This window comes from Saccostrea cucullata, unplaced genomic scaffold (assembly GCF_032062105.1).
Source record: "Saccostrea cucullata isolate Sc308-1 unplaced genomic scaffold, CSIRO_AGI_Scuc_v1 ctg9755, whole genome shotgun sequence".
Classification (NCBI taxonomy): Eukaryota; Metazoa; Mollusca; class Bivalvia; order Ostreida; family Ostreidae; genus Saccostrea; species Saccostrea cuccullata.
In genome coordinates this window covers 10,014-21,437 of record NW_026927200.1, presented here as the reverse complement: position 1 = coordinate 21,437, position 11,424 = coordinate 10,014, and the positions used below count along the sequence as shown (strand labels likewise).

Below are 11,424 nucleotides of genomic sequence, written 5' to 3'. Positions count from 1 at the left end.
GGGCAAGAGTATGTCTGTGCCCCCCCCCTTTTTAATGATGAACAAAATCAAAAATCACAGCTATTTTTCCCCAACATTACCTTTACTATATGAAACATTCATTGAAGGGATAGTTGCCCCCCCCCCCCTCCCCACTTGTTGACTCTAGTATAGTTATATCGAAGAATTGTGGAAAAAAATTGGAATTGAAAGTAACTTGCCTTTGAAAAAGTTGGGCACCCCCCCCCCTCACGAAATAGGATTTTCGGGTTTCGGGAACTTTCAATTTTTTTTTTCCTTGTCAAAGTTCTGGAGTTGAGCCCTCCACTTTTAAGTTTGTGACTACGCCTCTGATCCCCCCTTCGTCTCATCCCTTAGCAAAATCCCTGATTCGCCGTTGACATTTCAAATACACTCATTAGCTAACGAGAAAAAAAAATGAATCTAGCGAACATGATAAACTCTTATTTTCAATTAATTTGTAACATTTATATAGTAATACAAATAAATTCAAATACTTATTTCTTGAAGGATATTTGATATTTGTTGATTGGGGTGGGGGGGGGGGCTATGCACATACTAATTAATGTTTTATACAGGTTAAACGTATTTATTGATATATCAAAGACAAAACATCAGAAATCATACTCTCAGTGTATAATAAGAGTCACATCTATTTTCAAATCGGGATCAGAATCCCTCAAATTCAGATTCGTTTCAGATTCATTTTCAGATTCGGATTCGATTCATATTCAGAAACATCTCTATTAGTCAAAGAATAAAAATAAAAAAAAGGAATTAAAATACAATTAGAATCAATTATGATTCATTTTAAATATCAATGAATTATAACCGATATATCTTTTTTAAAAAAATGTTTTTCCTCTCCTGATCGATTGGCTAAAATTCAGAGCCATGGCTCATTTTTTTTAACCTAAAAAAAACGTTAGTTATTTTTTAAATACTTATTCCTGGATTATTTCATTCCCTTAACATTGATGTTGAATATCTCCAAGAAAAAAAAAGTTTTATACCCTCAATGCGATGCGCCTCTCAGGCCGTCAGGCCTTTGATTATCCTCAAATAATAAAATACAATTTCTCTCATGCGCTCGTCAGTTACCCCCCCCCCCCCAAAAAAAAAAAAGAAAAGAAAACGGAATTCCTGACTGCATTTTGACTGCATTTTAGAAATCAGTCAAACGTTAGACAAACATCAAGATTATCCAAATTTTTGGCCTAGTTAAAAACACAAATATGGCTGTCAAGTACACAGGATAAAGCATCCAGATTAAGATAAGTTATGATGGCATTGATTTCAGTGCAGATTCATGAGGAATCTACTTCCACGGTAAAAAATGGGGTTTTTGAAGGTTTTCCATGCTTGAACTTGATCAATAAAATGATCAAAGATGGCTCCTTCAACCTCAGAACTCGAACGTCAGTAGGATTCATAAATTTCATGTAGTGTGGTAATTAAAGCAAAGACTGAGGAATTAGACAAAGTTTAATAAAATTATATGCTCTATTTATAGTGCTGAAACACTTAGATTAGTTGTGTTACGTAAGCAATAGACAAGCATCACTGTTGGGTTCTGTAAGTTTAACACATCTTGTTTTTAGGATGACATCGTTTCATTATATGAATTATCGGGATCATAGATGTACAAGACACAATAGAGAAAGAAGCAGGAAATATATAATTAACTCACCTGAGCCGAAGGCTCAAGTGAGCTTTTCTGATCAAAATTTGTCCGTCGTCTGTTGTTGTTGTCGATGTTGTCGTTGTTGTAAACTTTTCACATTTTCATCTTCTTCTCAAGAACCACTGGGCCAATTTCCACCAAACTTGCCACAAAGTATCCTTATGTAGAGGGGATTCAAGTTTGTTCAAATGAAGGGCCATGCCCTCTTCCAAGGGGAGATAATTATGAATTAGTGAAAAATTAATGGCATTTTTAAAAACCCTTCTTCTCAAGAATCACTGGGCCAAGAAAGATGAAACTCATATGGAAGCATCCTCAGGTAGTGTAGATTCAAGTTTGTTCAAATCATGACACCCATGGATAGGGTGGGGCCACAATGGCCGATCAATGTTTTACATAGGAGAAAAAGGGAAAATCTTTTAAAACCTTCTTCTCAAGAACCACTGGGTCAGGAAAATTGAAACTCATGTGGAAGCATCCTCAGATAGTGTGGATTCAAGTTTATTAAAATCATGACCCCCAGGGGTAGGGTGGGGCACCGGATGAACAAAGTTTAACATAGGAATATATAGGAAAAATCTTTTTAAAAATCGTTTTCTCAAGTACTTCAAAGCAATGATTAATGATAGTATAGTAAACTTTTCAGTTCTGATCTGATTTGTGTTTTTTCCTAGATGATTTGCTCAGGTAAGAGATGTGGCCTCTGCGCCTCTTGTTTTGATATCTACACTCGATGCTTAAACATCGTGGACTACAAATTTAGTTTTGAAATTATATCTTTAAAAAAAATTCCCACGTCTGTTTTTCATGAGATATAAAGAAAAATCAAAGTACTGAAAGTACTGAAAAGCGGTTAGCATGCTTTCATTGAATATGTTCAGTGTACAATAACAAAAAATGCATTGAATGATGATATTCAAGTAGGCATGCATATATTTTTCCAGTGTCATCAGCGAAGTAGCAGACACACTGAATTTTGTAGTACTTAACTAAATGGTATAACCAATAACATCCCAGACTGATGTCACAAATGTTTGTTTCAAAATATCAACCCGAGATTTTCAGTTTGAAAGACAGGAAGTTCAATTTCAAAAATTTCTCCCTAATTGGCTCCATTGGTGGCGTCCAAAAGTGCTCAAAACGAAAAAAAATTATGTTGATGTTGCAAATTTAATTGGCTTTCCTGCTCTATTGATTCTGAAATTAGGTAACTGTAAAGGCTACTATAGCGAACAACTCAAAAAGAAAATGAAATGATAATTCAAATTTTTTAGATTAATTGATTTGGAGTACTGTATATTGATCTTTAGCTGGCTAGTCTGAGAAAAACGGATGGACGAGCAGAGGATAAAATAATTTCGGAGAGCTTCAGTTTTGTAGGCTTACTGCAGGTCAGCAGGTGTGGCCTGTCATTGGGGATGCTTACATGTACTTCTCCTAGGCACCAAAATTTTCTTTTGAGACCGATCTCTGTTCATTCTGTATTTTGATACAGATACTGAGTACATCTGTTTATTAATATAATGAACTATTTCTCTCATAGGAAGAAAGACAAGTAAACAAGATGATAAAGTTTTAAGAAATGTACATTATTGACTTTTCATACAATTAAATGTAAGTTGAAGTATAGTATAGTAAGTATAGTAAATTTAATTAAGTAAATGGAATATGACAATTATTTAAAACATAGTCTTGCATGACATGTATAAACGACCATATACTGAGTATTTTACAAATATTTTTCATGAAATATTGTTAAAAAAAACTGTGAAAAGGAAAGTTGTTGTTGAATCCATCAATACTAGTATTTTAAAAATTCAAAGGTTCACTAAAAGTCAGTGTTTAACAAACAATTTAATTGTCCATTGCAAGAATTACCTAGGTATCATTGTCACTTTTTTCAATATGTCGCAGAAGCAAAACATTGTTTTGTTTTTTGTTTTTTTCTAATAAAAACAAGTTTGCGAATTTCTATCAATATGTCTGTAAGCATCTGTATTTCAATTTTTATTTCTTCTCAAAGGCTCAAAATGATAATAACCTTCAACCCCTTTAGCCAGTAATTAACCCGTCCTCCCTGTGCCCAGTAGCATAATTCGGTCAAATATAATTTATTGTTCATGAGAGTAGCCTTGTAATTAATCACAGGAACCTGAATTTTTATCAGTGAGTCTCTAAATTAGCCAAAGATCAAAACATTCTTCCCCCTCTATATATAAATACACAAGGTGTGCAACGCATTTTGACCACCTGTTCGATTCAGGCTTCAATTTAACACACAAATCGGAAATGCCTACTGGTTTTCGTGTAGCATTGGGTTCAAATATGATATTTCTCGCTATATATTTCTTCCTAAAGTTTAAATCTAACGCGTTGATAATGTTATCAGCCAAACTTCATGTTGACTTCAAATTCGTCACAGAGCCCGATCGCCATCAGCTGATGTCACGGAAATTTAATCTCGACACCAAATGCTCCTATACATAAACTTTTTAAATACAACAATTATAAATTTATTTCATTGACATAAAATCTGAAAAAAAAATTTAAAAACGAAAAATTATGTTGTTTTGATAGTCTTGATTTTATTAGCTCTACTGGTCAGAGACCAGAAGAGCTTAAGCGATAGTAATGCGTCCGGCGTCCGTCCGTCTGTCCGTCTGTCTGTCTGTCTGTCTGTCTGTAAACAATTTTTCAAAATGCTACTCCTCCTACAGTTTTGATCTGATTTCAATATAACTTGGCATATAAGTAGACTACACTAAGATACATAATTCTGTGTATCGGTTTTTGATTACAACGAACGGTGTTGGCGTTGTTACTAAAAATAGAAATTTCTGTGAAATTCTCTCAAAATGCTACTCCTCCTACAGTTTTGGTCTGATTTCAATATAACTTGGCATATAAGTAGACTACACTAAGATACATAATTCTGTGTATCAGTTTTTGATTTCGACGAACGGTGTTGGCGTTGTTACTAAAAATAGAATTTTCTGTAAAATTCTTTCAAAATGCTACTCCTCCTATAGTTTTGGTCTGATTTCAATATAACTTGGTATATAAGTAGACTACACTAAGATACATAATTCTGTGTATCGGTTTTTGATTACAACGAACGGTGTTGGCGTTGTTACTAAAAATAGAAATTTCTGTGAAATTCTCTCAAAATGCTACTCCTCTTACAGTTTTAGTCTGATTTCAATATAACTTGGCACAAAAGTAGACTACACTAAGATAAATAATTCTGTCTATCGGTTTTTGATTTTGACGAACGGTGTTGGCGTTGTTACTAAAAATAGAAATTTCTGTGCAATTCTTTCAAAATGCTACTCCTCCTACAAATTTGGTCTGATTTCAATATAACTTGGCACACAAGTAGACTACACTAAGATACATAATTCTGTGTATCGGTTTTTGATTTCGACGAACGGTGTTGGCGTTGTTACTAAAAATAGAAATTTCTGTGAAATTCTCTCAAAATGCTACTTCAAATACAGTTTTGGTCTGATTTCATTATAATTTGGCACAAAAGTAGACTACACTTAGATAATAATTCTGTGTATAGGTTTTTAATTTCGACAAACGATGTTGGCGTTGTTACTTAAAATAGAATTTTCTGTAAAATTCTTTCAAAATGCTACTCCTCCTATAGTTTTGGTATGATTTCAATATAACTTGGCATATAAGTAGACTACACTAAGATACATAATTCTTTATATCCGTTTTTGACTTCAATGAACATTATTACCTTCGTTAATAAAAATAGCAATTTCTACTCTCAAAATGCTACTTCAAATACAGTTTTAGTCTGATTATAATATAATGTGGCATGCAAGAAGACTACACTAAGAACATAAAGAGAATTATCCAAGAATCATTATTATACCTCCCGCTTGAAAAGCGGGAGGGTATATAGTAATCGTTAATTCTGTCCGTCTGTACGTCCGTCTGTCCGTCCGTCTGTTACGCTTTGGGGTACCCATCTCTTATCCGCAACTCCTCTCATACCACTGGATGAAATTTGATGAAACTTTCACAGAATCTTTATTACATATTGCCATTGTGCACCTCCTATTTTACTTTTTGATTCCACACATATTTTGGGTTTTCCATAGCAAAACATGGACACTGCCATTTATACACATATGGGAGGCGGGGGGTAGAATTTAGTGAGCCCATGCTCACAGTACCTCTAGTTCTATTTATTGCTGTTGTAAAGTTTCAATTCCCAACTGCTTAAGTTCTTTCCTCTTCCTTTGCTATAAGTACAAACCAGTAGAGCTTCAGTCTCGTCAGAGAATTCTGGTTTAACATATGTTATATGTGTTAGAAATAAATCATAGGTACTAGGTAGAGGCTTTGTTGAAGTTTCCATTGTCGATAGGTAGCGCCTTATGGAAGTTTCCGGTGTCGATAAAAATCGGATACATGCCATAAAGCGGTTAGCGAAGCTAACCACTTAAAAATGTCCCTCATGCATTTAATATTCTTAAGAAAACAGGACTGAGAACCAAGTTATAATTTTTTTGCCTAAATAATTACTGTATGATGTGCTAAATGAAAACAAAACTAAATAAGAACATTCCTCTTTTTCAGTGGCTGATGATGACTCGCCATTCAAGTCATTTATCAGAATAAATGCTACAGATTTGAAACCAGACCCAAGCAGTAGTGCCGTTGCCAGCTCTGATGCAAACGAAAAAGAAAATTTGGAAGTAGGAAGTACTGATAAAAGTACTGAAGTAGTTTATAGCCGAGAGGAAAAGAAAGAAGAGAATGTGGAATTGCCTACTTCACCAACGGAGGACACAGAAGAAGAAAACACAGTAGAGGTAATGGCCAGTCTTATCTCCCAGGAAGCTACAGCTATGGTGAAAGATGAAATTTTTCAGAAAATCTTGTCTGAAAAAGAGAAGTTACCAACAGTAAGCATGCTGGATTTTGCTGGCCAGTTAGCATATTATGCCTGTCACCAAATTTACGTTACACCAAAGGCCTTCTTTATCCTTGTGTTGGACATGACTAAGAGATTTGAAGATGTTGTCAGTAAAGAGAAAGATAACCAAGAAGGATCAATCTTCTCTGTGTGGACTTACAAAGGTAAGACACTTGTAAAATGATAGATTTTTAGCTCATCTGAGCCAAAGACTCAAAGAGCTAATGCTATTGCCATTTGTTCGGTGTGCGGCATGCGTTGTGCAGTGTGCATAAACTTGTTAGATTACGGGCCATTATATAAATGGTGCCTGTTTTGGAGGGTAACATTTGAAATTGACACCCCATTGTCAACCGACGCCTCAGCGGAGGTTGACAATGGTTTTCCGAGGGGTGTAAATTTCAAATGTTACCCTCCAAAACAGGCACCATGTATTTTATTATACTGAATGTCTTATTGATTAAGGACGTCAGCAAAAAAGCCCCCAAAAAAAGTCGATCGTCTTTACATTGTATAGAAAGCTTTCACATTCACCGGTTCACTAATCTCCTTATTGTTTGTTTGATACTCGAATTAGAGTCATTTATCATATAAAGTTTCGTTATTTCTGGCTCGCAAGCATGTATCGTCTGTCGTTTGTTGTTTTCAAGTAAGTTATATCCGACGCAAGCTTTAATTGACGTCAAGTTAATTCCGGTTCTTTCAAACGCGCAACCAACGTTTTGAGAATTCTACGGTGAACCGTACGCGCATAATTTCCATGCATGTGACATTACCGTTGTGTTACCCGTTGTCACGTGTGTTGCTAAGGCTCAGGGTAATCGAACGGATTGTTAACTGCGTCTAAACCAATCAGATCTTAGTATTTAACATGAAAGTATAATAATACTCAATATCCCCTTGGTCAATAATTGTCCAATTTGTCAAAAGGTATCCTTGGCCTAATGGCTTCCATCTGTGAAAAAACACTGGGTAGTGAACCTTAGGCAAGGGGATATAATTAGAAAAAATGAAACAAAAATACTGGTTGCTAAAAAAATCTCTTCTCAAGAACCGATGTTGTAGATAAAAATTTGCACGTCGGGGAATTACCCTCAGGCAAACAGCATGGTCTCAAGGTCTCTTCAAAGTTGTTCAGAAATTACTTAAATTTTATTAAAATGTTGATATTTTGCTTACTATAAGGACTTTTTGTCAGTTGATGCATCTAAGGACCTCATTAGTCATTACGTTGACTTAAAAGTAGGTCAAGATGACTTTATAAATATTGAGCCCATTTTTCGATATGATTTAGAGGCATATTTTGAACAATTTCTGGTCTATGCTCATTAAACTTTCTTAGTTGATGCATCATAGGCAGGTTTGTGGATAACCACTTGCCCACTTGCAAAAGCAGGTAAAATTTGTGTGGGTGATTAGATATAAAACAAGAATCTGCGTCGAAGATGAATTCTGTTTATAACTTTCAATAAATTAAAAATGGTTTTCATCTTTTTAAGAGGAATGAAGTAAAATAATTTTAATATTGTGAAGTTTTAACAGAAATCATTAATTTTACAAATTTTTTTCAATCATCTCAAGTTTTTGGTCTTAGTCATAAGTTTTTTTGTAAAAGAGACCACTGGTTGCCCAAATGGAGAATGATTTTTCCCCGGAATACAATCAAATTTCAGTTTTATTTTTGATGTACTTTCAGTTTCAGAATGAACGCTCTACTAACCTAGATTATTTATGTTGCGTACAAGCATATTCTTCAAACATATATGTGACTTAGATCAAACATGGCGATTTATCGTTTCGGTTATAAGGAAAAGACCACTAATTATTTTCCCATAGAACTCTATAAAAACCTTAGGCCCTCTCGGCACTTAACTAGGACAATGCCAGAAAAATCCTTAGCATCATTAAAAACTTCCTTCTGAGCCCTTGCAAAAAAAATGAAAAAAAATATATGGTCCCATGGCGTTTATAGGTCAAAATTGCAGATATTTTCAACTTATAGCGATCAGCGGTAAATAACACGTTACATCAAAATCATTAATTATTACAGTAGTATATAAAGTGTATACTGTATATAAAATGTATTTAATAATACATGTATGTGTTCATGTGGTAGTGTTAGATACAGGTGCACGGCTTCCTACTATCTTGGGCTAATGGGTTAACCCTTTAGCTCAATTGGAAGAGCACAGAGACCCTGGGTATACATGTAAATGTCTTTGTTCAATACAATTATTTGTGGCAGGTATCGATTCGTTTCAGTGGATTTGACACATGAATTGGTGGTCAGTAGCCAGAAATACTGTATACAGGGTTATTTTCGCCCCGTCTTATTTTCGCCCTTTCACACTTGCAAATAATTTTACCCCGTTTTAAATTCGCCCAGTCGTAGTTTTGTTTAAGAAAATATACTGTATTATTCGAGTTCGCCCCGTTTTAAATTCGCCCAAACGAGGATAGGGCGAAAGGGGCGAAAATAAAACGGGGGCGAAAATTTCCCTGTATACAGTAATGAATCTGCTGATTCTTTTTACAGAGGGTGTTGCCAATCAAACTGACTAAACTTCTCCCTTTACACTGCTTACCGTACCAAAGTACACTACATCATGATATATATCTTTCCTAGAAATCAATTTAGTAGAAAAAATGCCATAGATACTGAAGGAATGAAGATATGTAAAATTATGTCAAAAATTTAAATACTGCATCTCCTACAGTTCATATTTATTTTGTAATATTTTCATGAATAACTTTTTAGGAAGTTATATTTAGGAAATAATACAGGGGGTAATTATTTCATTTTATTCTGTTAGAGTAGTGTAAAAACAAAATTGATTGAAGTTCTGATACAACATTTTTCCATGGTTGTATGTAAAAGGCTGTACAGCTTACTGTTATCAGACACACCTGTTTGTTTTAAGCTTTACTGATCAGTGACCAAAAGAGATTATGCAAAAGTCATCTGTCTGTCTGTCTAGTTTGCTGTCTGTCCGTCTGTAAAAATAATTTCAAGACACTACTCCTACCTGAGTTTTTAATTGATTACAGTATAACTCGGTAAACAAGTAGACTACACTAAGATACATAATACTTTTTATAGGATTTTGATTTCCATGAACATTGTTTCAGTGGTTACTAAAAATAGAAATTTCTGTGAAATATTTTCAAATTACTTCAGTAGTAGATAAAGTGTATACATGTATTTCATAATACATGCATGTGTTCATGTGGTAGTGTTAGATACAGGTGCACGGCTTCCTACTATCTTGGGCTGGTGGGTTAACCTTTAGCTCAATTGGAAGAGCACAAAGGCCCTGGGTTCAATCCCAAGAAGAGGCATATAAAATGTAAAATGTACACTACTTACCGTACCAAAGTACACTACATCATGATAATTATGTATCTTTCCTATAAATCAATTTCTTTTCCCTTGCCATAAGTACTAACCAGGAAAGTTACAGTCTCATTAGAGAATTCTAGTTTTATTATTACGCTTTATTTGCTCCTTTAGACTTACATACCTTTGTTTCTAATAGACTACCTGAAGTTCTGGATTACCTCAATCAAGACATTTGGAGGCAAAAAGGCACCACTGTTTCTTGCTGTCACACACACGGAGAAAAAATCTAAAGATGTAAGTATTCTGGCTTATAGAAATGTGAATTTTAAAGGAATAAACAGATCTCCAACCTATCGTGAGAATGCACAATTAAAGCCATACTTTAGAAATACAAACACAAGAAAATTTTTTAGCCTATAAGGTTATAAGATTGGTTAAAGTCTTTACAAAATGAATTGGTTTCTATTTATGTCGATGACTATGGGCAAAATAGGTATAATAATATATGTCTTTAGGTCACCTTGCTATCTGTTTTCGTCCGTCGTCGTGAGTCGTCCAACCTGCGTCGTGCGTAAACATTTGAACATTTTCAGCTTCTTCTCTGAAACCACTGAACCAATTTCAACCAAATTTGGCTTATAGCATCTATGGGCAAAGGGAACAAAAATTGTGAATTTCATGGTCCCTGCCCCCCTGGGGCCTGGGGGTTGGGGCAAAAACCACTAAAATTAGTGCAATCTTTAAAAATCTGCTACTTTACTCCAGGACATCAAGCAGTCAAACTGTTAGTATGATTGTAATCAGCATTGAGTCCTCTACAAAAATTGTGAAATTTATGGCCCCAGGGTAAGGGGTTCTAGTGCTAGGGCGAGGCTAAACAGGTTATATAGTGAAAATGCATTATTTCTTTGAAATTCTTCTTCTCTGCTCCTAGGCATTAAATAAACTAACCAAGTGCATAGATAAGTTGAAAATGACCGCCTTTTTCAAAATTGTGAATTTCATGGCCCCAGGGTCAGGGATTCTAGTGCCAGGGCGGGGCTATATAGATTATATAGTGAACTTGCATAAATTTTTTGAAATTCTTTTCTGTTTGTTGGCATTAAATAAATTAATCAAGTTCATAGTTATGTTGAATAAGACTGCCTCTTCTCAAATTGTGAATTTGATGGCCCCAGGGTCAGGGGTTCTAGTGGTAGGGTGGGGCTATGTAGATTTTATAGTGAAAATGCAAAAATTCTTCTTCTCTGTTTATGGACATTAAATAAACTAACCATTGAAGTGCAAAATTAAGTTGAATAGGTTGCCACTTCCGAAATTGTGAATTTCATGGCCCCAGGGTCGGGGGTTCTAGTGCTAAGGTGGGGCTATGTACCCCAGTAGATTATATAGTGAAAATGCAAAAATTCTTTGAAATTCTTCTTCTCTATTTATGGGCATTAAATAAACTAACCAAGTGCATAG

At 34.9% G+C, this 11,424-nt stretch overlaps 1 protein-coding gene across 1 annotated transcript; it reads left to right on the top strand.

Moving 5' to 3' along the window:
* Positions 1-1,390: 1,390 nt before the first annotated feature.
* On the top strand, positions 1,391-10,384 carry LOC134273703 (uncharacterized). Its single transcript, XM_062755910.1, has 3 exons — positions 1,391-1,418; positions 6,281-6,784; positions 10,157-10,384. The coding sequence occupies exons 1-3, from the start codon at positions 1,391-1,393 to the stop codon at positions 10,378-10,380; spliced, it is 756 nt and encodes a 251-aa protein (XP_062611894.1). The 3' UTR covers positions 10,381-10,384.
* The last annotated feature ends 1,040 nt before the right edge of the window (positions 10,385-11,424 follow it).

What these genes read in the sequence shown, in the direction of transcription:
- LOC134273703 (XM_062755910.1), top strand. Translation starts at nt 1,391, where the DNA reads ATGGCTCCTTCAACCTCAGAACTCGAAC. An exon ending in TTCAACCTCAGAACTCGAAC is followed by an intron (nt 1,419 to 6,280) that starts GTCAGTAGGATT and finishes CCTCTTTTTCAG; the next exon opens with TGGCTGATGATGACTCGCCA. An exon ending in CTCTGTGTGGACTTACAAAG is followed by an intron (nt 6,785 to 10,156) that starts GTAAGACACTTG and finishes TGTTTCTAATAG; the next exon opens with ACTACCTGAAGTTCTGGATT.